General features: G+C 44.7%; 1 protein-coding gene across 2 annotated transcripts; it reads left to right on the top strand.

The window, feature by feature from the left end:
• On the top strand, positions 1 to 27,030 carry B3GNT2 (UDP-GlcNAc:betaGal beta-1,3-N-acetylglucosaminyltransferase 2). Of its 2 annotated transcripts, none has more exons than XM_045549698.1 (2): positions 1 to 232; positions 24,534 to 27,030. In XM_045549698.1, the coding sequence occupies exon 2, from the start codon at positions 24,543 to 24,545 to the stop codon at positions 25,734 to 25,736; it is 1,194 nt and encodes a 397-aa protein (XP_045405654.1). In that variant the 5' UTR covers positions 1 to 232; positions 24,534 to 24,542; the 3' UTR covers positions 25,737 to 27,030. The 2 variants fall into 2 exon arrangements, with proteins under 2 accessions (XP_045405654.1, XP_045405655.1); XM_045549699.1 differs by lacking the exon at positions 1 to 232 and adding an exon at positions 11,623 to 11,645.
• The last annotated feature ends 11 nt before the right edge of the window (positions 27,031 to 27,041 follow it).

Here is a 27,041-nt window from a genome sequence, read left to right on the forward strand (position 1 = left end):
GGAGCCCGGAGCGAGGCGCCGCGGACACGGCGGCAACAAGTGCGGGAGGCGAGTCGAGCCGGAGCCGTCCCCGCCGCCGACACCGCCGGGCCGCCCGTCCCGGGCGCCGCGCATGGGGCGTGAGCGGCGGCGGTCGCCGGGCTGAGCCGCGCGGAGCGGCCGGGACGTGGATGCGGCCGCGATCTCCCGCCCCTGCCCCCGCCCCGCCGAGCTGGAACTGCCCCTGGACAAGGTAGGGCCCGGGCGTGCGGGCACCCCCGCCGCCTCCCTCCGCACTCGCTTCTCCCCTGCCCCCCGCCCAGTCGGCCCGCCCTCCCCGCCGCCCCGCTCTCCACCCGCTGAACCCCCTCTTTCCCCACACCCGCTTCCTCTCCGGTTCCGGCTTCGTACCGGCGCCGGGTGGAGGAAACCGTCCCTAGGTGCCTGCCGCATCTCAGCCTCCCCCACCTTTCCCCTGTCCCCGCCACCGTCCTTACCCAGCGTAAAGCCTCTTGCCCCATTCCACACCCACCCCCGGGGCCCGGGGACATCTCCCCCTCCCCGCTGTACCCCAGCTTCCGGGGGATCCCGCGCTGGGGTGATGCAGGCTTTGGAAAGGGGCGTCCGGGGCCAGGCCTCCTCGTCTGGGGCCCGCGGGCATGGTGGGGAGGGGGCCGGGAGTGATTTCTCGCTCGCACCCCCGCACCCCGCCCTCGCACTGCGCCGGCCTCCTGTGCCGCATGGGGGAATCAGGTGTTTTGTGAGCCAAAGAGCCGCCGGCAGCCGCTCCCCACCCCCAGCCGCTGGCCACTGCTACCTCCGGGTCCTTAAAGACTGGTTTCTGCGAAACTTAGGGAGAACCTTTCGCTTTGACCTCTAAAAAAATATTCCACGCCGCCCGCGTTGAATGATTAACCAGGCTGCTTGCCCGAGTCGTGGGGGTGGGGGCTGGGGGGTGCTCCGGGCCAGGGAGCGCCTGGAGCCGGTCTCTGCAGAACACCTCGTTCGTGGGAAGGTGGGCCTGGGGCCCTGCGGGGGCTGCGGGCGCGGTCGGGTGGCTGCCGCTGGAAGGCAGGCGGACCCTTCGGGAGGCAACAAAACCTAGTCACCTTGTTAATTTCCAGGCCAAGATGTTTTACACTCAGCTTGGGGAGCTGCAGAGCTCCCTGTCTCCCCATCAAGTGGAGGAGCAGTCGAGAGACTCCCCACAAGTGTCTCGGCGTGAAAGCTCATCTTTAAAAATAATATGTACATTTATAACTTGGGTTGGCGAGGAGGCTCTGTCCTGTCTAAACGTAGGGGTGGTTTGTCTGTCTCTGCTCCCCCGGCTCCCATGGCCGCCTCAGTCACTCCAACTTCATGGAACGGTTGTTTAGAACAGTTAAGTAAACCATATTCTTCTGCCCTTCCTTTATCGGAGCCTCGCCGTCGATATCAGATTGCGAAGCCAGTGGTGAATGTGGGCTTCTACTTGTTACAACAAATTCTTCCAGTGTAACTATTTGTGCTTCTGGAGTTATGAGATGGTTAACAAGGTGGCCAACAGGGCCGGCACTGGGACTAGAAAGGCGGGACCGAGCGGAGCCCAGTCGGGAGCCCTGCAGGTGCAAGCGGATCTGACAGCTGACCCAGAGGGAGGACAGACAGGGCAGGGCCGTCACTTCCCACTGTCCTAGCCGCCGCTTCTGTTTCTTTTGAATAGAGGTTATTAAGCGTGGTGGAATTTGGGAGAGTTTTACACAGAGCCCATGCGCTCTTAAACCAGATTAGATTTTAAGAGAAGTGCAGGAGCCCCATGGAATTCTGAGTAATTTGAGTAAACCTTTTCCACCCTGGCCAGCGTTTACAAATGTGTTTATCATTAGATCTTCTATTTGAAAGTACTTTTTCAGTTTTGGATTTTTTTTTCTCCCTGAGATAGGGTGTTGCTCTACTGCCCAGGCTAGAATGCAGTGGTGTCATCATAGCTCACGGCAACCTCAAACTCCTGGGCTGAAGCGATCCTCCTGCCTCAGCCTCCTGAGAGTAGCTGGGACTACCGGAGCGGAGCACAGCGCATCACCACACCCGGCTAGTTTTTCCAATTTTTTGTAGAGATGGGGTCTCCACCTCTTGCTCAGACTGGTCTCGAACTCCCGGCCTCCCAGAGTGCTAGGATTACAGGCGTGAGCCACCGCGCCTGACCTGGAATATTGCTTTTTCCTTTGGGATTCTCCCCACAACAAGGGCTAGGCACTCCTCATTTAGTTTCTTGTGCAGATGGCACATGTATGATGAAAGGTCTAATTCTCCACAAAATTTACCAAGTTCCCACCCTCACCATTCAATAGTCTTGATTTTGCCACATGCTATTTATTCAGTGGGCAAGTTAACCTTGGGCAAGTTATTTTTTTATCTTAGCCTCATTTTCTGTATCTGGTTTTGGGGATGGTAGTGTCTGCTCTACAAGATTGTTTTTTGAGGACAAATAGAATGTTTGCCAAACTCCTAGCACTGCACCACAGGGGTTAAGAAGTGCTTAAAAAGTGATGGTGATTGCTATAATCAATGTAGAAGTTCCTCCTAGCACCAACTTCCCCTTACCAAAAACAGTAACCACATGGCAACCCTTCAGATTTGTCTGTCTGAGACTGAAGTCAGCTAAATTGGGCAGATGCAGATAGCAAGTTTTTAAAATCTAAAGAATGAGGTCGCTTTTTGAGGAAAATAAACATAATTTGCTTGTAAAAAAATTATGAATTGGTTTTTTTCTGGGCTTCTGATGGAGGGCTGAGTATATAGATAGTTTGCAGTTTTGAAAATTTCCTTGTTTTAAACAAAAATCACAATTTAGATTTTTCTGGTTCTAATAAAGTTATGCTAAAAATAGGAAAGTGGAACTGATAACTTCATGGCTCATTCTCACTGTACTGTTCAAATGTGTGTGTATTTTTTTTTGAAAGGTTACATTGGGAAATGAATGAAGATCCAGAAAAATAATCATTTTACTTTATATGATGCACTGTTAGTATAAAGCTAAGATGCTCTGCAGAGAAATGTATGGGGGCTTTTTCAGCTGATACAGGGATAAGAGAAAAGGTGAATCCTTTGTTTCTCAAAGGAACTTTGAAACATAGCTTTTAATGTTTTCTAGCCATAGTGGGGTTTTTGAAAACCACAATTTAGGGATGCTGACCCATGGCTGTGAATGTGCCTGAAGCACTCTGTTCTTGACATCGTAGGTCCGTGTTTTCATTTTTTCTAATTTGCTTAATGGATACAATATTTGACTCTATTTAGGTTTTTTGACAGTTCTGTTGGACAGTATTAAGAATTTAAAAATTAATAAATGCCTATGGTTACTTTTATAAACATTGAGATCTTGCAACTAGAATAATATTTGGTTATGTAACCTATTGCAACACACCGGATGCTGGTACATGTCTTACCAATACTGAAAAATTCTCATAAAGGCCTTTTAGTCTTTTATGTAAATGCTCAGGGAAAACTAAAAGTCATTTCATTCAATCGCCTGGTATTTTCGGTGTGTACAGAAGGTTAAAACGTGAATTAAACGAGGCTCGGGAAGTGGTAAATGTTTCCTGGCTGCCTAATCGAAAGCACGCAGTCAAGAAAGAAGACAGCACATATACCCAACAGGTGTGATGATCCAGCTCTTTTTCTCCACCCTCTAAGGTGGGATTACTGTTACTAGGTACTTGCCAAATATGTCTCCAAATTGTGGGATGAATAAATTCCTCTCTCTGGGGAGGCAATTACTGTTGGAATAAGAGGTGCGTGTATGTGTGGGGTAAGGCTTTGAGAGAATTGATGTAATGATTTCATCATCACCCACTGGTGATGAGGCTTTGCCAGTCTGAACAAAGCTTCAGCCAGAAGAACTTGTTACTTGATGGAGAATTTGTTATTAGGGCATATGTGGCACAATTACTTTACTGCTGGAAAAAAGTTTGTGCTGAGTTTTCTATTTGTTACGACTTTCAGAGTTGAGATTTTGCACTCACTGCGTGTTGGCCCTACCATGAGTTTTTTGCCCTTTGCCCACCAGCTGTGTCTTCTTGCTTGGTCTTAATTTTTGTGACAGAATTAAAACTTCTTTTGAGAATCAGCATTGTTGATGAAGTCTAATATATATCTTGAAATATTTTGTGTAATTTTAGCTTTAGGTATTTTCACAACTTTAAGAACTGTATTACACATTATTCTCTGTGTGTCTATAAACATTCCCTTCTAACAGGGTTAAGATTTTTTTTTTTTTAATTCTGATGTGGCTACAGAGGGAAAATTCTCAGTAGCCAGGAAATTAATACTTTCTATTTTTCATTTTGTGGCATTTTAAAACAAGTTTATTGTTCAGATGTTAGTTGCTTACCAGAATGTTCGAAAAAACTGATAATCCAAGGTAATCAATTCTAGGATGTGGCTAGGTTCGGTCACAGTGGCCATGTGGTGATTTAGTGATTAAGAGCATGAACTTGGAATCTATGAGATGAGAATTTTTTTTAATTTGAGGAATAGCAAACAGTAAAATGAATGAAGTGCTAATATTAAGTGTGAGCTCATGTATGTGAGCTCCTAGATCAAGAAGTAAAACATTTTCAGTACAACAGAAGGTTCCTGTGCCCCTTTCTAGTCAATATCCACCCCCTAGAAGGACCTGTTACACTTACTTACATCATCATAGATGTGATATGTGATTTTTGCCTGTCCTTGAACTTCATATAAGTGCAATCACAGAATCATACAGTTGGTAGAGGTTTGTGAAACAGACTTAAGTTCTATTCTTGCCACTTACTGTGTGACTGTAGACAAGGTACTTAACCTTTCTGAGCCTGTTTTCTCATTTGTGAAATGGGGAAGATAAAGCCCTATCTCAGATTTGCTGGGAAAATTAATGTAAATAATAAACCTAAAATAACTAGCACTGTGCCTAACGTGCAGTTTCTTCTTCCCTCTTTTATTTTTTTAAAAAGGTGATAACTAAAACCACTATTCTGTGTTTAAATAGGTTATTTCATTATAAAAGTCTTGTAAGTCTTTTATTAAGTTAGAAGACAAATTTTTATTGATTCAACACTTTGTTGATATAGCATTTAGCTTAAATAAGATGTATCATTTGTTGATAGTTGATCCCCTATCACTTTTAATTGACATTTCCTCTCTAATGACAGTCATTGAAGTGTCTCATTCAGAGCTGTTGGGTCACTTGTGTGATATGAGCTAGGGTACATTGATGAGAGCTGGTTTACGTTTGATGTGAAGCTCCTGGAAGAGTTCAGTTGAGTCATCAGTAAGTGCTTAAGATGCTCAGAACATTTACTGCTTTGTGTTTTGTGAAATAATTATTTCTGAAGTGAAAGCACAGGGCCAGTTCTTTTAATTGCTTGCTTTAGACAAGCCATTTAAAACGTTTTTAACTTTTGTAATCTTACTCTAGAAGTGGTATTATATATTTAACGATCTTAATGTCCCTAGTGTGTGCATTTGTTTGATATCTTTTATTTTTGGACCCATTCTTTAAATATAACTTGTGTGGTACTTTGGCATCCTTTCTGACTTTTCTTATGTTTATTTAGAAAAAATATTCAAGATAAGGTAAAGGAAAATAAATTAACCCCGCTATCTCTTAATGCTGTAACTGCAGTTAACTTGATTTGGATCCTTCTAAGTGCTCTTTTCTGCATTTGTGCTCTTCTAGAATGGCCTTAGGAAAAACACATTGCCAACACTTTAGGCACATTTAAAACTGTGTATGGGCGTGCTTGGAGATGCCTGGCAGAGAGAGCAAGAGTCTTTGAAGTAGCATCACAAGACACTGTAAAGAAAAATAGAAAAAAAAAAAACAAAACAAAGAAAAATAGAAAAAAAATATTAAAAAAAGAAGAAGAAGAAAAAAAAGAGTGTTTGAAGGCCTAGATTCACATTTGTCCGCGCTCTGGCTTCTGCTTGTGGCTGTGCCCGTGTCAGGAGTGTTGGGCACACTCTCGCTGGAGGCTACATCAGAGGGCCCCAGGCCTCCAGATTACAGTAGCTGAGAGGGAAAACCTGTCCTTGAATCCTCCTCCCCCAGTAAGACCTCAAGATGTTATTTGAAATGGGCAATTTATTCACTCAGTCAACATACATTGATTGAGCACTCAGTGTATGCCTAGCATGGAACTCACGCTGTGTGTATTCATATATAGGTCAGACATAGTTCTGACCCTCCATTGGCAGACTGGTGGAGACAGCCAGGGACTGGTGAGAGTGCTCTAGTGAGGCGTAAGCAAATCACACATTGTGGGGACAGCCAAGAAAGGCTTCCTAAGGAGGTGGCCTTTGGGCTTAGCCTTGAAGGATGAATAAATAACATTTCAGGGGCAGAGAAGGGAAGGTGGATGTGGTCAAGGGGTTGCAGGCTGAGAAAATAGAGCATACAACACAAAGGCTTACAGAAGTCTCTTGAGGGAAAGAGCAAGTGATCCTGTGGGTTTGGAGTGCTGGGTGCTTAGGAAGGGGTAGAAGAGCACACTGCAGCCTCAGCGACCTTGCAGAGACTTAATAGCTAGGGAGGTAGTAGGGGGAGGGCATTGAATCTTGTTGCGGTGGAGAGAGTATGGTGACAAGTCCTGATCAGGCTTGCGATGAGGAAGATGAGCTTGGGAGTGATGCATGAGGCACGTCTCATGGGCCTGGGTCATTTTACAGTCCCTCTGCTCTCTGCTTCCCATCTGTGTGCCCCACAGTCTGTTCTCAGAAGGAAGCTGGAGGGATCCTTTAGTGGCTCTCTCAGAGTAAAGCCAAAGTTCTGTGTCACCCACCAGGACTGTGGTGACTGCCCTCCTCTCCTGCCTCCCTTCTCCCCGTGTTTCACTCCACCCGCACTGGCCGCGTGGCGCTGGCAGCAGTGACCCTCCACCCCTTCTCTCTGGGAGAAGAGAGGCTTTCTCTGCTCACCTGCTCAAAGCAGCCGTTCCCAATCCCCGTCCTGCGCTTCCTATTTCATCCAAGCGCTTAACCTTGTACAGTCGACCACGACTTTACTCTTCGTTGCCTGTTTTAAACACTGCTTGGTTTAAGTAGGTGTTTGATACCAGTTTGTTGAGTTAGGCCACCAGTAGTCTTGGTGAGGGGGATGGGAACTGGGGGCTCAATCCAGGGCCAGGATGGTACAGGATTGAGATGTGCTTTATTTGAAAGAGGTAAGAGGGATAAAAAGACTCATGGTGCGATGGGATTTGGAAACAAATTTAGGGAGGTGTGGAGGAGGCAGCTACAGACAAAGGTATGCTGGGGCACTTTTAGCATGTAGGATATTGGAGTCTGTATCTAAGAGGATCCGGTGACAGGAGTGTGGGGTGAGGGAAGACCCAGCAATAGACATTGGCCCAGAACTCTGGAGAGGCCCATTTTGGAGGATGGGGTCAGGAGCACAGGCTGCCAAGATGCAAGAGAACTGGGGGACGGGGCAAGGGGGAATCCTGAACTTGGGGTGGGTCCAGAGGTGGTGGCCAGCGGTGTTAGGTGCCTGTGGAGACAGGAGAGTGCAAAGACTCTTGACTCTGGGAGGTGAAGGGAATTGGGAAAGTCAAGGAGGGACAAAGGGGCCTGAGGAAGAGCCCGTGCCTGGGGCCACTGGAAGAGAGAGCTTTGAGGTGGGGGAGACATGAGGATCACTGTTTGTGAAACGGGTGTCATAGGGGGTGGGGGCCTGGGGCCTCGCTGATGTGGAGAACTTGGACAAGTAGGTTTTGGTCCCAGAGCTGACATTAAATATCTTTGTAACCATGGCAACCCATTTAGCTTCTGTTTCCCATCCCTCTGCAAAATGAGATAAAACCTGCACAGCCAACTTCACATGTTTATTGTTTGAATCCATTGAAATCTTGAATATGAGGGTGTTAACACTCTAGTAAGATTTCTATGGACTATAAACTTGCCACAGCTTATTATTTGTGATTCAAAAAAAATTTTTTATTGCTTATTTTCTTTGAAAAACACTTAACATCCGAGTACTTCTTTTTTGAGTCCTGATCAGAGAGTAACACAATCTGTGTGGGGGAGTTTTTTGGGGGGTGGGAAACCCAAATCCCTCAGATCTGGCTCTAGATCGTTTGCTGGGAAGCCTGGTGTTTTTGGAATCAAATATATTTGTCTAATATTGAAAGGGTCAAAGTGGGTTTGTTACAAATGCCATCCTTTCTAAATAGTTGGCATTTGGAACTAAGGATTTATTTTTACATCTATTATTTTATGGCTGTATTTGAAGCATGTTTATAAGGAACGTATGTGGCTTTTTTCTTTAAATGAGATGCAGCCATTTCATTTTTCTTCTCTCCATTTACCACATAAGGAATTATTTTCTTCAGATGAACTTAAAATATCTCTCATGAATACTCCTATTTTTAACTGGATGTTTCTCTCTTTTGAATTTTTGTTCCTCAAGGTTCGGATGGATTTAAAAAAAAAAAAAACAACTCTTTATTATGGAAAATTTTAAACAAGCAGAATGGTATCCTGCAGCCTCAGGTAGCCACGACAGTTTCAGTGTGATGACTTCTCTTTTTCATGCCTGCCCCGCTCATGACGAGGGGGCTGTAGGCACTGTCCAGAGCAGGAGAGGGGGTCATATAAGACCACAGGTGTGGGAGCCATCAGTGAAGGGAGCAGATCGGATCGGGTCCCCAGGAAGAGTGAGAAACAGACCCAGGAGGACGTTGGAAGCTGTGACCCTGGGGGTAGCCACCGCAGGTGAAGGCAATACGCATGGACATGCTTAAAACTGAGGTGATTTAAAGTGCTCAGTAGAAGAGGCCCAGTTTCTAAGCTGTTCCGTAGTGTGCCCAAATATTGAGCAAACAACATGTACTCTTTTATTTTGGCAACACAGATTTTTCTTGGCACGTGGCCAGAGAAAGCTATGTTACTATTTCACTTCTTCTTTGAATACTTAAACATGAGTTTTAGTTGAATGCTTCAATGATCCCTACCCTTTAAGAGAACATTTGGATAAAAGGCCAAATGTCACTGTTTTGAGGATGTGTATTCTATATCTATATGATTTATTTTGATATTTTAAAGAACAACTTAAAAAAAACAGTCCTCACATACCTCTCAGTAAGTTGGAATTTAACTAACATTTGAAAAACAGAGAAGAGGCAGGAAAGGTATCTCGGAGGTGGGAGCTGGGGAGAGGGAGGGCCATTGTGCTTGTTTGGTACCCTGTTCTGAAGTTGCCACCCCAGGGTCACATGCCACTAGGAGAGCTGTCTTCTGAGATGAGGATGGGCTCTGACCCTGGAGAAGAGGCATCGTCCCGGAGGACCCCAGTTTAATTGGATCTTCGATGTGTGTGAGGAGTGGGCTGTCCTGGGAGGCTGGGGTGCTGGGGGGGCTCTGACATCATTGGGAGACCCTGAGTGCCAGGAGGAGAGGATGAAATACAGTATGCCGGGGAACTGAGGCTGTCCTTGTGGAGGGGGAGGAGGCAGGATTTGAACCTGGACCTTCAAGGATGGGGGTAGGGTTGAGAAGCAAGAGAAGGGACATTTCAGGCTGGGAGAAGCCAGTCTGACCAAAGGTATAGTGGGGGAGACAGCAGGTGTCTTAAAGGGTGCTAGTGTCCAGGAGGCCTGAAGGTGGGGGTTTTGAGGGTAGCATGCCAGGATCTAGGGCCAGGGCTTTGTAACAGCGCTTAATGAGGATGGGGGTGCCCACCTCCCCTCTGTCCGGCCATGCCAGCCACTCTGCTCCATGCTGGGGCAGCCCATCTGGGTTCCCAGTTCCTGTGTCCCCTCCCTTCACTCTCTGGGAACCTCAGTCACCACTTCACAGGAATGTGTATCCAGGTGGGCTCTTGGCACACTTCCTGGCACATGGACAAGCCCTCAGGGAGTGGGTAGGGACTAGCTGTGCCGTGCTTAATTTGACTTGTTAGGAGGACTGTTCCCGATGCCTTCATCCCATTTCTTCATTTCTTGTCTTTTTTCCCTCCCCCAAAGTGTCAGACTATTGTCCAGCCTGCCTGTGGATTTCCCTGAATACGATGTTATTTTAAAAATCTCTGCACATGCTAATTCTGCAGAACTTTCTGCCTTTTTCCTGCCTGTTTTTAGAAGAGTGCGTCAGGCAGCTCTCTCAAGGCTGCTGCTCCAAGAGACTCCAGCTGGGTAAGTTGAGGAGTCCTGGAGTCTGAGGCTGTGCTACCTTACGCCCTTTGGTGTCCCCTTTACTAGAACCAAGGGCACGGTCTCTTTTAAGAAAATGTGTCACTGGAAACCTTTATCCTGACAACCAAGAAATTGAGACTTCCCAAGGCAATTTGTTAAATTAAAATAAACACAATGAATGTCATTGCCATAATTTTAAATATTTATTGAAGTTACAGAAGATGGCTATTTTTAATGTCCCTAGTTTGCCACATGTTCAAACAATGCTTTCCTGGTTTTTGGAGGGTATATTTTTATTTTGGAAGGGAGACAGATGTAAACGTTTGTATTGCAGGGAAATATTGGGAGATGCTCTCAAACTCTACAGTTCATGGAGGACGAGAATTGCCAAATGTAATTTAATAGAATTGGAAGGATAGTGGTTGTTTTGGAAGAGTTTGTAAAGTACCTCTTGGAAGTGATGCAGATGATTCTTCATGCCAGGGAAAATGGACTGAATTTGGTTGCCCAAGTGCTTAACATTAAAGTGCTTGTTTTAAAATTTAAATTTTCTTCCTCTGTTTGTGGTCAGTTATCACAGACTGTGGAACTAAGTCGTGGGGAATGAAGTATAGTTTTGAAAGCCAATCTTAAGTGTTTGAGGGGAGTCAACTTTTAATTTTGTTAATTGGTCATTAATTGGATTTTTGATGCATTTTACTATATAAAAGGACAGTAATCACTTTTCCAATACCTATGTGAAAATATTTTTTTCTTAAGTGACTTCACCAGCTTTTCTGTATATGTGTTTATAGACAAAGAGTATCCCACATAATGGATACCAAATTACCCCCTCCCCATCTCTGCACACCAAGATTGCCAAGCCAGGGCTGCTGGCCTACTTATTTCCAGAAGCATTTATACAAGGTCAGTTTGATAACTTAGTTTATGTAATGGGATTCTGTTTCTAGTCCAGTAGTGTAATTTATGCTTGTGCATTTTTATTAATTTTTAATTGCCTTCTTCCTCCCCTCCTCCCATCCCTTGGGCCTGTGTTTGTTTATAGATTTATTTAATTGTATGTGACTGTTTCCTGAGAGATGTTTCTAGGCGATGTACTACGTTGAATTGATACCAGGTAATGCTGCCTGATGAGGGAGGGTGAGGCATTGAGGGGAGAGCTCAGAATCTAGAAAAGGCTTCTGACCTTCCGGAGAGGAGTGGCCAGGACTGGAGTAGTCAGGGACCAGGGAGGGGCACTCTGTGTGGGGGGCGGGGAAGGGCTGGGAGAGCCCATGTGTGAAGTTATCTAAGAAGGACTTGTTTACAGCAGTGTTAAAGGTGCTTGATCAAAAAAGATCGAGGAATAAAATTTTCCCTTAGTTAGGTCCTAGTTCACTTACTGCCTCTCCTCTTTTACGACCTTCTTGTCCTCACATGTATTGTGTGTTGAGCGGCAGACCTAGAGAGACAGAAATGAGCATGGCCCTCTCTGCCCAGACGCCTGTGGGTGTGTCAGAGCTGTTATCACACAATGTGGTAAGTCAGATAAATGTGGGTGACGTGTTACAACAGCTAGGGGGAAACAAGGGGAAGTGGAGGTGCCGGGGCAGTTGGCTCTTTTGGTTTTTTGTTCTTCTTTTGAGACAGGGTCTTGCTCTGTCACCTGGGCTAGAGTGCAGTGGAGTCATTATAGCTCACTGCAACCTCGAACTCCTGGGCTAAGGTGATCCTCCTGCCTCAGCCTCTGAGTAGCTGGGACCACAGGCACACACCACCACGCCCGGCTAATTTTTCTATTTTTTGTAGAGATGGGGTCTAGTTCTTAGGCTGGCTTTTTGTTTTTTATGTTGATGGGCCAGAATTGAAGCTATGGACTGTGAGAACAAGACTTTGTTACTAATAATAATTCTCACTGGTGAACTGCTGGCCTTATCCTAACCTGTGGGTGGCTGCAGGCAAGGCTCTGTCTCCCTGTGCCTTGGTCTCGTCGCCTGCTAATGAGACGTTGGAGTAGATGATTTGTAAGGCCCTGGAAAAGAAATTCTTATAGCTTCTTTCTGGCCATGAAATTGTGATATGCTCTGTGTGCGGAATGCCCGTGCATGTTGTTGTAAAAACAAATACAAGGGTGGGATGGCACCGTTTGTGGCTAATGCTGGTTCTGTCACAGGCAGGCTGGCTGTTCCTCTGTGACCTGGTTGTAGGGCTGTGCTGGGCTCCCCTGCCTCAGGCTGTGGTGCTAGAGGCAGAATTGCTCTGTGTGTAGACAGCTCTGACAAAAGGTTTTGCCTGGATGCCTTTGTGCCTGGGGTGCGGCCAACCTCTCATTCTTTAGTATGGATAACTAACTAACCAAAACTAATTCATGAATCACAAAACACATCTGCAGGGGATTCTGCCCAAGGTACAGAAGGTGCCTGTGTTACTAGACTGGGACTCTGAACACCTTAAACCAGTGGGTGGTTCGCAGCTAGCCCCTTTGTCTTATTCCTTTTTTTTTTGAGACAGAGTCTCGCTCTGTTGCCCGGGCTAGAGTGAGTGCCGTGGCGTCAGCCTAGCTCACAGCAACCTCAAACTCCTGGGCTCAAGCAATCCTCCTGCCTCAGCCTCCCAAGTAGCTGGGACTACAGGCATGCACCACCATGCCCGGCTAATTTTTTCTATATATATATATTTTTTTACTTGTCCAGCTAATTTTTTTCTATTTTTAGTAGAGATGGGGTCTCGCTCTTGCTCAGGCTGGTCTCGAACTCCTGAGCTGAAACGATCCTCCCACCTCGGCCTCCCAGAGTGCTAGGATTACAGGCATGAGCCACCGCGCCTGGCCTGTCTTATTCCTTTATTATACAGATTTTAAAAAAACAATCTAAATTCCCATGGCTTTCCTTGGAATTGTTTACATTTTCCCTGGGTATCAACAAACGTAGTGATTTCAGTTCCTTGATTATCTTTAAAAAGTACAGCCTTATTTGGGGATTCTTGAAATCCTCTTTGAGCTACAGTGTTGTGTGGTAGAAAGTATAAGAGCTTAGACTTGAGCTTGGGTCCAAAGTCCAGACACTGGCTCCACCAGGATTAGCTCTGTGACCTCAAACTAATTGCTTCATGTTTTTAAGCTTGTTGTGAAGATTAAATGAGATGAGAACATCCCGACATAGAAAAATGGGCAAAGGGCAGGGAGAGTAGGAAAATTAGGAAGAAAGCGTATGAAAAGACAGTATCAATTAAAACAGGGAGGTGTTTTTTTTTTTTTTTGTTAAAGATTAAAAAGAAGGACACTGTCCATTGTCAATGTGGATGATTTCATGTTCTTGGATATATAATGAGAAGACAAATCAGTCTGGCCTTTCTTTTTTTTTTCTTTTTGAGACAGAGTCTCGCTTCGTTGCCCGGGCTAGAGTGAGTGCCATGGCGTCAGCCTTGCTCACAGCAACCTCAAACTCCTCAGCTTAAGCGATCCTACTGCCTCAGCCTCTCGAGTAGCTGGGACTACAGACATGTGCCACCATGCCCAGCTAATTTTTTCTATATATATTTTTAGTTGTCCAGATAATTGATTTCTATTTTTAGTAGAGACGGGGTCTCGCTCAGGCTGGTCTCGAACTCCTGACCTTGAGCTATCCACCCGCCTCGGCCTCCCAGAGGGCTAGGATTACAGGCGTGAGCCACCACGCCCGGCCTGGCCTTTCTTTTTGATAGGGAAGGTTTAGGGTGAGGGCGAGGGGAATAACTTGATTCTATGTTAAGTGACTTTAAAAGATTGTGTTCCCTTGTAATTTTACTAAAGGAAACAATTAGATGATGAAAAAGACACGCATAGGAAGTTGTTTATTGCTTTTTTTTTTTTTATGATAGGGAAAATCCGAAACAACTCATATGCCCCATTGGTTAGCAATTGGTAACACAGACCAGATACACCTGTATTCTGTCATAGATGTGTTAGAGACTGGATGATAGAAGACAAACCATTCAGGTCATGCTCTTTCTCCAGTGTGAACTGAATCTGCTTTATAAAAATTAAATCTCAGTGAATACAAAAGCTAACTATATTTGTAATTGCCATGGACGTCTAATTTGGAGTTCTTCATTTTCCCTTTATTTCATATTCCTGTGTGACATAGTGAATTTTCCTTTTTAAATAGAGGGGATGTAAAAGAAAACACATTCCAGGGCCAGGCGTGGTGGCTCACGCCTGTAATCCTAGCACTCTGGGAGGCCGAGGCGGGAGGATCGTTTGAGCTCAGGAGTTTGAGACTAGCTGAGCAAGAGCGAGACCCCGTCTCTACTAAAAATAGAAACAAATTAGCTGGACAACTAAAAATATATAGAAAAAATTAGCCGGGCATGGTGGCGCATGCCTGTAGTCCCAGCTACTTGAGAGGCTGAGGCAGGAGGATTGCTTGAGCCCAGGAGTTTGAGGTTGCTGTGAGCTAGGCTGACGCCACTGCACTCTAGCCTGGGCAACAGAGTAAGACTCTGTCTCAAAAAAAAAAAAAAACAAAGAAAACACATTCCTACAATCTATGTAGCAGCATCATTTGTCAAGTTAGACGTCGGCATGGCTCATCCTCTTCCTAGCGGAGAAGCAGAGGGCCCCACCGGCTCCTACCTACTCTTTTCAGTGTGGCCTCAGAACCCATCTGCCTGAGAACTGGAGGTATGGATCTCAGCCTGCAGACACTCTCTGTCCCCACCCCATCTCTCACCTGCCCTGTTTCTCCCCACATTTCTGAAACCTGCCCTGTTGCAAGCCCCACTCAGGTCCTGCCTCATCCCCTGGAGTTGACTAAAGAACTGCCATATGTTTATTGCTTCTCTGTCAATCCAGGATAGAGGACTCATGTTTTGTACCCTTTTCCCCCCAACTCCAGACTTGAAATAAAAATGTTTGTCATTAGAGAAAACTTTTGGGTTGATGATATAGAGACCTACAGCTCGTGCCAGTTTGCAAGTATTGCCTCTCAGCTCCAAATTCACCCTCTGTTGCCTGATCTCTGAAAATGGGTCTGGGCCCTTCACATATTTTTCCTTTGCTTTCTGTGATTTGAGATCTCTGAAGAGGACTTTCAGAGAGAGGTTGTAAAGGGAAGGGACTTTCCTTCTTGGTTCCTGGTGTCTGTGTATGTGTGATTTTGGGCTCCTAGAGAGAGCCTGTTGTTTTTCCTGTACTCCTAGATTCCTGTAGGGAACAACTCTCCAGCACTTGCTGTTCTGCTTTCTCTGGCTCTGGCAGCAATAGTGGGACTGGGAGCCTGGGATAGCAGGCCATGCCCATCCTGGGTCACTGCTGCCTTCACCCTCTTCTTAACTCATATCTATGTACCCCAGAGCCCCGTGGTGCTGGCCATCTGGTGAGCTGGCCACCTGATCTCTGTCCTGAGCACAGCCCTGAGCTGCTCTAGTCCAGCTCATACATTGATATGCTAAGCTCCTACAAGGGGAGGCCTCTTCAGTTCCGGGTTTTAGCACTACCTGGTGACTCCCTCTGTGTGTCCTCCTTTCCTTCTGCACACCTGCCCACCTGTCCACCCTCCAGCCTTGCTCACTTGCACCGCAGAGTTGTCCCTGCTTTCCTGATGACTGGACCATCTCTGGCCTGGGTACCCAGGAACTTTTCTGCCATCCATATCTTCTTCAGCAAACCCTGGAACCCCCACTTCCAAATTTGTCCTTTTTGGGGTACTTTTCATCTGTCTCAGGGCATCATTTAGATTCTTATTTCATCTTTATAGTCACTCAATATCATATTCTTTGTATTAAACTTTCTTGCTTAAATTACTGTCTGGTTGGACCCAGACTGGAAAACATCCTGTGCAGCTCACCTAAACAAGCAGAAGGATGAATCTGAGAGAAGGCTAGCGATTTCTCTGAGGGCTCTCCAGGAGCCTGCCAGATTACCCTTGTTTATAGGTAGATCCTAGAGGCTGGAGTGGAAACATTTTCCGAGCCATGTGCAGGCTCTTAACCAAGGGCTTCCAAAATGCATTAAGCTCCTTGGGAAGGGACTGCCTGCATTATGGCATTTCTTTTCTGAAATTACTGTCCTACCTCAGGTCGCAAATCTATACTAAGGACCTTCCTTTAGGCATACTCGCTGTGTTCCTCTACTGTCACGTAGGTAACAATTGCTAGAGCTGGAGGACCCGCATTTGGGGATAGGGTGGAGGAGGGGAGGCTTGGGTCTGCTGCAGAGTGGGGATGGAGCCCTCACCTGGAGGCACTGCTGGACCCCACACACCAGCATCCTGCACACGGGATGCTCACTCGGAGCACACCCACGGGTGTGTTGCCTTTGGTGGGTCTGGGGCCCACTGGGAAATGAGAGCTTGGCTGTAATTCCCACCCCCGGCCTAACATGGGCTCACTACTTCCAAAACTCCTGTCTCCCCCAACTCTAGAGAATCCGTTAAGTTTTTTCTGTTGTCCTTTAGTACTTAATAAAGTGAGAAGAATTTATATAAATGTGTATGTGTATTAAATAATTTAGTAGCACACATGTAAGTGATTTCCCAGTGTCATCTCTTTGGAGAAAGGATATGTATATTTAATTAATCCTAGTTTCTCTGAACACTCACTGTGTTCAGTGAACTTGACCAGATGAGCAAAATATCTGTTTCTTCTGCAAATGGCTGGGTGACTTTCAGGTACCATGTCCTGGGGTGTAGTGGTGGTACAACGTGAAGACCTTGGTCATGGAGGATGCCCAGGCATAAGCTGACCTGACCACGAGAGACTACCCTAACTCCTAGGAGGTGGGGCTGGTGTTTAGGCTGGGGCATATCCGTGGTCAGATCTCTTAGAAGAGGTGAAGAGGCCCTGAGCCCCCACCTCTGGCAATGGAACAGACAACACAAACACAGAGCTAGAGCTGGCCTTTAAGGGAGGAGTAGAGTCTTGCTGGTGGTCTGAGCAGACTCAGGGAACAGCATGAGCAGGGAAGGTATGTACAGGGAACTGAAGACTGGTTAGCTTGGAAAATAAGGCATGTTGGGTAGCATAGTGGGAAATTGGTAGCCAGAAGCAGAGCCTGAGTGGAATAGAGGAGAGGTGAGGAGAAGGTACAGGTGATGTTAGGGAGGTGGAGGCATAAGACCTGGCTGAATGTGCAGAGCAGGGAGAATTAGCAATTCAAGCTTATGCTAAGATTTTCACCTAGGTGCCTGGGAACTTTATCCAACAAGGCATTTAGAAGCAGTATCTGGGGTTAGATGGGTTGACCTGTGAGCCCTCTTTTTGGAGGTGATGTTTATGGCTGTGGATGGATGATTTTGTAGAGAGAAAACTTATTAAAGAGGCAGTGAAAGACAAAACTTGAAAAATGCGCTTTCGTTTAGTGTTTGGTGGAGGAAGCAGAGCCCCCGAAGGTGAATTGTTAAATGCCCGATGCCCATTGCGTGGCAGACAACAAACTGGTGGGGGAGGTTAGATCATCCTCATTTTACAAAGGAGGAAACAGGCTCAGAGAAGTCAAGTAATTTGCCTAAGGCCACACAGCTAGTAGGTAGCATAACCAGAATTTAACTCTGGTCTGTTTGATTCTAGATGCCAGACTGGTTTTCCAAACAGAAAACATGGATCTGGGACATCTCCATCTTCAAACATCTGCCAACTGTGTTTTTAAATTACTTGATCTTTCCACTGAGGACCTAAAATCCTTGTCAGTTTTACTATAGGTGGGGCAAGATGGGCTCTGGAAAGGTTAATTCTCTGTTGTCATTTCTTCCTCCCCGCCTTTTCTGTGAAAGTTCTGTAAGTATTTATTTGAAGAATGCATTTAGTGGTTCATTGTATTTTTTTGTGTGGAAAGGTCATCCACACTGGGCTTTGCGGGAGTCGTGATCAATGGAGACCAGAACATGTTCTGCCAGACACTTTGATCTGGAGTGTTGCCTGTGTGGATATGTAGGTGAATAGATTCATTAAAAGTACTTTTCCCCTTTGATGTTGAACATTGAGGGTAAACTAATGACTAGGAACCAAATTGTCAGACACATCTCGGCAGCTTAGTGCCAGCCTGTTGGTGAGGGGCGGAGGTGGGGGGTAGCCTGGAGCTCCCCTGCCCCAGCCCAGGCAAGAACCCAGGCCAGGCCTCTTGCCCCATCAAGGAACAAGCTCTAGGTGTGACCCAGCTCTTCTGGGCCCACTGAGCTGCTCCACTCACGGCCTTGTCACCACCCCACCATCTGCTGTGAGTGCCGGGAGTGCTGTTCTCTCCCCCAGAACCACTTAGCTGCACACTGTCTCTGTTTATCTGAGCAGAACCTGGAAAGGGCTGGCAAGGACCAGGCAACAGATGGGACTGCCTAGGAGGTGAGGGTTTAGATAAATGACTCTCGCCAGGCTCCTGGGGGTGGGGAAGAGCAAGGGGTAGTGTGAACACGCTCTTCCACCCTCATGATGTGGCAGGAGGCTTGGCTCCTTCTCTGAGGATTTGTGTGTCGTTTGAGCAGGATAGTGAGCAGGAAGCACCCACCCCTCCCGCCCCCCAGACAAGGAGGCTGCTGACTTGGACTCTTCTGGGGTCAAATCTGAAGCTTGGATTTCCAGCCTGTTGGTCTCTGGGTGGGGGTGACTGGTCATTTTATCTCATGATTACAGGAAGGTCCTGCCTTTCCTTCACCCTTAACCTTGGTACTGGGGGGAAGTGCAGGGCAGTCTCTGCGCAGGTTTTAGGTCTGCCTTGGGTGTATTGCTGGCTCTGTCCCTGGTTAGCTGCTGTTGGGCCTCTTCCTGATTTGCTTGAGCTCCTTGGTGGGGAGGTCAGTGCCGCCCCAGCTGTGTGAGAATGAGAGTCCTCATGGCTGCCGATGGCCGCACTGACCACATTCAGATGTCTTCTGGTTCTGGCCAGCGCTTTATTCTTCAGTGCTCACAGAGCTCTCAGAACTGGAGTGGACCTTTTAGGATTATCCAGTTTAGTGGCTCCCAGTCTAGTGTCCATGAATGAAATATTGGAATTGTTTCATTATTTCAGAGTCCTAAGAAAATTAAGCCTATACAGGCCAAGTAGATGTTGAAGGCCTTTGCTTTGGCTAGAGTTGAACCAACTGAGTGTAGTAGTGTTGGTCATCTCATCTGGATCGGGGGGAGAGGTATCACGGCTTCTTCTTTTTTTTTTTTTTTTTGAGACAGAGTCTGGCTCTGTCACCCGGTCTAGAGTGCCATGGTGTCAGCCTATCTCACGGTAACCTCAAACTCCTGGGCTCCAGCAATCATCCTGCCTCAGCCTCCCAAGTAGCTGGGACTACAGGCAGGTACCACTATACCCAGCTAATTTTTTCTATTTTTAGTAGAGATGGGGTCTCTTGCTCAGACTGGTCTCGAACTCCTGACCTCAAGGGATCCTTCCCGTCTTGGCCTCCCAGAGTGCTAGGATTGGATTACGGACTTGAGCCACTGCGGCTGGCGTGGATCATGGCTTCTGATTAATGGAATGGTGGGACAATAGAAAAATTGACGTCTTTGAAAACCATGATTTTGTGTGCGAGGAAAAAATAAAAACAGCCTCTTGGTTAAAAAACTAAGGTCTTGAGAAATTGGCTTCCTCAAGGTCACAGAGAAGAAAGTCTTTGTGAGTCACCATCTGTTTTTACGGTTTGGTAATCTTTCCCCATGTTCCAATGCAGTAGTAAGTAGCAGAGTCTGGGACCAGACTGTCTGGGCCCAAATCCTGACTCCATCCCTAACTCGCTAGGAAGCTGGGGGTCTGGAAGCCTCATTTTTCTCATTTTCCTCATTGCATGTGGGCTGCATTTTGCCTGGAGCTTGGCCTGCAGAGTAGTAAATGTTACTTATGATACCACTCTGCTTCACATATCTGGTTTTTCACTCGTGGTAGTTTTGTGGGTTAAAATGTATAAATGTAAGGCTTTTGAATTTTCCCTTTCTTTGGAGACTCTTGGTAACGCTCAAATCTTTAAGAAGATTAACCACTGAAAATAAGACCAGCGTCCCTTCAGTGCCCTCAGTCATAACCCTGTGCAGCAGCGTTCACTTGCATGAGGGTTTAAAACCCAGGCTGTGGAGCCGTATTGGTTGAGCTTGAATCCTGGCTCTGCCACTTACCTGCTGTGTGACCCTGGGCAAGTTCAGTCAGCCCTCCCATGCCTCAATTTCCCCGTCTGCAAAATGAAAAGGGGGTGTTTAGCGTATCTGCCTCATAGGATTGCTGGTGCCTGACACATATTTATTAAAATAAAGCACATGTGTTCATATTTCACTGTCATATTTAGGAGCCCTTTGTAAGACATGGCATGGGCACGAGGGAAAGTGTGCAGGTGATCTAGGGGTGGCTGTCGTGCCAGAGCATCTGTGCAACACTGCAGGGGTCAAATAGAGTGGTACAGAGTCTGGGCTGCAGCCTGGCACAGGCAGGGAAGGGGAGCCGGCGGCAGGCGGCACGCTGTGCTCCTCTGCCAGGCCGTGCGCACAGAGGCTGCTCAGCGGGAAGGGTGGTTGGGCAGCATTAAAGAATGTAAAACAGCCTCTCATCCCACCCCCTGGAGTAAACCAGCTTTGTTTCTGTGTGGTATTTTATCTGGATTTTCACATAGTTTCAGCATCGTCTGTACTATTTTGTAATCTGTTTTCAGCTAACATATTTTCTGTTGTATTGTCTTTCTAAATATTTTAATTTCGTTCAGCAAACAAAATCAACTGAAGTGTTCTAGAAGTTTCAAAACTGTTCTATCCCTGCTGGGAACAAGGTAAAAAGATAAGGTTGTTCTTTGTTTGTATATGTGATTTTCCTCCTATTTCTGTTACAATAAAAATTCTGCGTTTCACAAGTGAGGGTTTATAACGTCTTCCCCAGCTTTGGGGTAGGTTTTCTTACTCAAATTCTTCTTAAGCAATGTAACTTCCTGCTCAAAAAAGGACACAGAATTGGGTTTTCTGTCTGCAATGGGAATATTTAGTCAGCTATTTAGAGAGCTTTTTCCCACAGATATTTTTATGGGGGTCATTGCTTTATCCTCCCATCCATGAACTTCGGCTTGTTATAAGAGTCTGCCAGAAGCCGAGTTCTCATGCAAGAGACCGTGCCCAGGTCACAAGTGAAAGATGACATTTAACCTTCAGAAATGTACACTTGAGAATCTTGGTTTTTCCACCTTTCCTCCTCAGGTTGGTTTGGAAGAAATACCCTTTAGCAAGTAGTGGGAAGAGTGCCCCTAAACTGAGCCTTTGGGAATCTGAACTCTTACAAGAAAGCCTGGCCCACCTTGTGAAGGGGAGGGGGCAGGGAGCTTGTAGGTGCTCCCATTTCCCTTTCTTTGGAGACCCTTGGTAACTATCCAGTGTGCCATGACCCCATGCCTTGGGTCCTTTCAGTCTTGAGCCAGCCCTTGAGACTTTGTTGTTGATCTGGACCGGGTTACTAGACCGTGGTTGTGCGTTGTATAAAACAGAAGAGAACCAAAGAGCCCTGGATTGTGAGCCAGAAGGCTGCTGTCTCATCTCAGCTTTGTCACTTAACTCTTATGTAATATTCAGGCAAATTACTTAACCCCTGCTTTCCCTGATAGAAACTTCAAATGGTTATGGCTGGATTCCAGATATCCATGGCCTCCCCCATAACTTGGATACTTAACTTGTTAATTTATCTGGAGTCATTTTTACATATTATTCACCCTGTGTCATTTCCTAGGAGAATTAGCTCTGGAAGTTCACAACCAGCTATGTAGAATATCGTGCTTCTGTTTTTCTTCCTTAAGCTGTCTTCTTTCACTCTAGAAATTTTGGGAATAGTCTATTGGTGTCTAAATTCCTTTACTGAGTTGAAAATTTTCCCAGGTATTAGCTGTTCATAGCATGTGCTGTTTTTTTTCCTGAGTACCTTTCCAAATCTTTTTCCTCGTTGTAGTTTTTCTTCATTCATCCTCATACTTGTCCTTGTTGCCCTTCTCTCAGCCTAGGAGGTGCCCAAGACCTAGAGAGTGGCGGTACTGGGTCAAATACTATTTTAGCATTAGGAGAGTTGTCCCAATTTAGAGAGAACCAATTTTTTTTTTTATTTTGTCTCAAATCTGGAAGTTAAAAAAAAGTTTAAATGTATTTGTGATTTATTTTCTTAAAAGATGACTAATTCTTTATCTGCATCAGATACTCCTGCACATACATTCTAATTGTCCATTTGGGTTCCCTTGCCCTTGAAAGTTAGGCCCTTAGCAAAGTGGTTTAGGTTGCCAAAGATGTACTGGACTCAGACTTTTCGTGAGTTCGTAAGATTTACTCAAAAGCTCATTTGAAAGGAGCTAACCTAAGGAGGGTGTGGACCCAGGATTTAGGTGTGGACCCGAAATTTACGTGTGAACTTATTCAGGCTGTGTGACTTGGGGCACTTTAAAACCATAATTAAGGAGTAAGAAGCCAGGCATGGTGGCACATGCCTACAGTCCCAAGTACTTGGGGGGTGCAGAGGAGGGAGGATTACTTACTTAAGCTCAGGAGTTCAAGACAAGCATGGGCAACGTGTTGAGAACCTGTCTTTAACAATAATTAAAAATTAAATTAAAAAAAAAAAGTAAGAAGTGTCTTGTGGTTTCCTTCTTTGGGAGGAATTTTAAGAAGATCCTTCTTTCCTGCTGCCTGAGTGGTGGGATTCTCCAGGGGTGGAGGTGGGTAGTGACTGGGGAGTTAGGGGAGGAATGGTGTGGTGATGGGGGCCTGCTTATTTGGGTGAGCCAAGAACACCTACATATCTTTCTCATCTGCCATGCTCTCTAAATGTGCAAAGGCTTTGGGAAGTTGGGCTATAGGGTAGGGGCTGGTTTTAAAACAAAACAAAACCCTTTTTTTACTTACATGTTCATATCTGGAGCTGTTTAGCAGTACTAAATTATAAGCAACTAGATAAAGATCTAGAGTACATTTTAAGAGACACCAAATATCTTGTGAATTCCTATTGATCTAATGTGGGCTAACATACAATAGTTTCACAGCACTCTGAACAGGACAGATATTTTTCTACCTTGTGACTGTTCATTAGAACCAGGTGAACTTAAAAATCCTCTTCTATTAAAAAAGTATTGACCACATGTGGTTTTGCTTAAGAAAAACACTAAATACTACTCTTGATTAAAATAGTCACACAGCTTTGTTTTAGAGGTTGGAGAAAGGTGTCTACCATTTGACATGGTAGCCTTGGAATCTATTGCCTTAGCTGGGATTCTAGCTCAGCCCATCCTTCTTCAAATATATGCCTCCTTAGGTATAAAATGGGAATAAATGTAATAATACCTAAGGGTAAATTCTCAGTTTTAGAATAACTTAATAAGAAATCCTTATAGCTCTTTATAGTATGTTGCCATTCTACTTTTTAGGGCTGCCTTTTAATGTCCAGCTTGTCTAAATGTTTGTTCTTATGCAGATCATTCTTGTCTGTAGTGTTAGAACCTTGGGGTTATCCCCAGCAAACCATTTCATTACTCTTCCCTTGTTCTCCTGTTGCCCACAGCCTGAAATCCTTTGATATTACTAGAATGTCATTTGCATTTCTCTTTTCCTTTTTGCTATAAGCAATAGAGGTCTTAAGTATACAGTTCGATACACACTCATGAAGCCTCATGCAGTACATTTCTTTACCCCAAGAAGGTTCCTCCTGCCCCACTCCAAACCCCCATCTCCATCACTTTCAGATTTCTAGGGCCTAGATTAGTTCTTCAAGTTAATATAAATGAAATTTTGGATCTGGTTTTCACTCACAATATAATGTTGCTCATAACAATAGTTTTCCTTTTTATTGCCAAGGGATATTCCATTGTATGAGTAGGCCACAATTTGATAATCTGTTCTCCTCTTGATAATATTTGGGTTGTTCTCAGTATTTGGCTATTGGGATAAAGCCGTCATGAGTCTTCCTTTCATTTTATCTCTGTGAACATGCAGTGTGGCTATTATGTCCTCTACTTCCTAGCCTTGCAACCCTGGGCAAACATTAATCTCTCTGCCTCAGTTTATTTATCTGTAAAATGGCAGGTTGGGAAATAATTCATGATTGGGACCAGAATTTTTTTAAAAAATGAAATAGAATAAAAACTTGGAGTGAAAGACATGGAAAATGTAAATACATGTCTAAAACAACAGTAGCAATGTTAATCACTTACATAGTGCTTGCTATGGGCCAGGCCCTATTTTAAAAGCTTTCCATAGGAAATCATAGATTACTCACAACCATCCTATGAAATGGGTTATTATCCCCATTTTATAGATGGAGAAGCTGAGACATAAGTTATACCACTTGCCCAAGGTCACAAAGCTAGAAAGGAAGGGCCAGAATTTGAGCCTAGGCAGTGCAAGTCTAGAGTCTGCTCTGAACCGATATTCCAGGGGAGACAAAGAGGCAAGTAAAGTAAATCAAAATGTATGTGTAAGTACAAATTAATAATTATCTAATTAATGTCATACTCGCCCCTTTTATTCCAGATATGAGAAATGAGTGTTGGACGTCGAAGAATAAAATTGTTGGGTATCCTGATGATGGCAAATGTCTTCATTTATTTGATTATGGAAGTCTCCAAAAGCAGTAGCCAAGAAAAAAATGGAAAAGGGGAAGTAATAATACCCAAAGAGAAGTTCTGGAAGATATCTAATCCTCCCCAGGCATACTGGAACAGAGAACAAGAAAAGCTGAACAAGCAGTACAATCCCATCCTGAGCATGTTGGCCAACCAGACAGGGGAAGGGTATGGTTTTTCCAACATAAGCCATCTGAATTATTGTGAACCTGACCACAGGGTCACGTCAGTCGTTACAGGTTTTAACAATCTCCCGGACAGATTTAAAGACTTTCTGCTGTATTTGAGATGCCGCAACTATTCACTGCTTATAGATCAGCCGCATAAGTGTGCAAAGAAACCATTCTTATTGCTGGCAATTAAGTCCCTCACTGCACATTTTGCTAGAAGACAGGCGATCCGGGAATCCTGGGGCAGAGAGACCAACGCGGGGAACCAGACTGTGGTGCGCGTCTTCCTGCTGGGCCAGACTCCCCCGGAAGACAACCACCCCGACCTTTCAGACATGCTGAAATTTGAGAGTGAGAAGCACCAAGACATTCTTATGTGGAGCTACAGAGACACTTTCTTCAACTTGTCTCTGAAGGAAGTGCTGTTTCTCAGGTGGGTAAGTACTTCCTGTCCAGACGCTGAGTTCGTCTTCAAGGGCGACGACGATGTGTTTGTGAACACCCATCACATCCTGAATTACTTGAATAGCTTATCCAAGAACAAAGCCAAAGATTTGTTCATAGGTGATGTGATCCACAATGCTGGACCCCACCGGGATAAGAAACTGAAGTACTACATCCCGGAAATTGTTTACTCTGGCGTCTACCCACCCTATGCAGGGGGTGGGGGATTCCTCTACTCCGGCCACCTAGCCCTGAGGCTGTACAATGTCACGGACCGGGTCCACCTCTACCCCATCGATGACGTTTATACTGGAATGTGCCTTCAGAAACTCGGCCTCGTTCCAGAGAAACACAAAGGCTTCAAGACATTTGATATCGAGGAGAAAAACAAGAATAACATTTGTTCCTATGTAGATCTGATGTTAGTACACAGTAGAAAACCTCAAGAGATGATTGATATTTGGTCTCGGTTGCAAAGTGCTCATTTAAATTGCTAAGATACACATACTAAATTTTGCATAGAAAGGCATATTTTGAATAGTCCCATGTTGGGTTCTCACATTTAGGGCAATTTCTATGTTAAACCTTCAAAATTGCCTTTATAAGTAGTATCCATTTGAGGGCCGCTAAACCCTTCAATCTGGTACTTTTGTGAAGAAGGAAAGCAGAAAATGATAACATTTTGTGGATTATAGTGGCAGGACTACGGGTTTTGATCCTTCCTACTGGCTTGTGGTCATTGTGTCCCCCCTTCTCATCTGATACAAGTTTCTAGAATTTGACCATTTTAAGTTATTTTTATTTTGCCCTTCTATATGTTACTATTCCTACTTCCCATTATGATGACTGATTTATCTGTAATTCACGTGTTTATAAACTTACTACAAAGAATTTGTTATACATGATTCAGTGGTTTTTGTGAAATGGAAATACATTTATTTTCATGAGATTTGGACAAATTTTTAAAATTGTCTAGAAAATTGACTTCTGTAGAATTTTTCTGCCACCCCAACAGTATTTTCTTGTGTTTAATCTAATTAGTTAAATTTGCAAAATGAGAATCACTATGTGATACTCATCTAATTTATCTTGTGGTCTTATGGTCAGAATAAGAAAGAGAGTTTAATTTTTCTTGTATTTGGTTTGCTGGGTGGTATCATAATAGTTATCTGATTTTAGTATTTGAAAATCATGAGTATGATTCCATAATGGCCAACTGAAGATTGAATTGCCCCTGACAACCATATTGGGTTTGTGGATTTTCACTGTGGACCAGGAAAGTGTATGTAACTTTTGACTTGAGTGAAAAGATTGAAGTTGCAGACCTTTTCATAAGTGACTTGTCAGTTTAAAACTCCAGGTTTTATTATTGCCATATTTTCACATGTTGCTTATACAAGATAATTATTCTGAGTAGTGATTGCTTCCTTGTCTCAGTGTAGAAGTGCCTGTGTTTTTATTTATTGTTCAGATCAAAGACCGAACATTTTCTTAAATATATTTTGTGTAATATTTTATTTGTATACAGCATTGTTGAAATATTTAACTAGAGCATGATATTTTAAATGTTAAGGTGTACCATGTTAAATAAAGTGGTTATTTTTGAATTTTAAAACTTGTTTTTTGGGGGTGTGAACTACTAGAGTTGATAAAATTCTGCCAAACTATTGCTTATATGTACTATCTTGGAAGATGCTTTCTTGAAATATTTTTATGTTTAATAAAGATGACAGTTCTTATCAGATGCGATACTGGGAAGTAGAAATAAAGTCACTGTATTTTTAATTGTTATGTGTAATAAT

This window comes from Lemur catta, chromosome 4, assembly GCF_020740605.2.
Source record: "Lemur catta isolate mLemCat1 chromosome 4, mLemCat1.pri, whole genome shotgun sequence".
Lineage (NCBI taxonomy): Eukaryota > Metazoa > Chordata > Mammalia > Primates > Lemuridae > Lemur > Lemur catta.

Bases quoted from the DNA above. Each gene is read 5' to 3' on its own strand.
- B3GNT2 (XM_045549698.1), top strand. From the start codon at position 24,543: ATGAGTGTTGGACGTCGAAGAATAAAATTGTTGGGTATCCTGATGATG.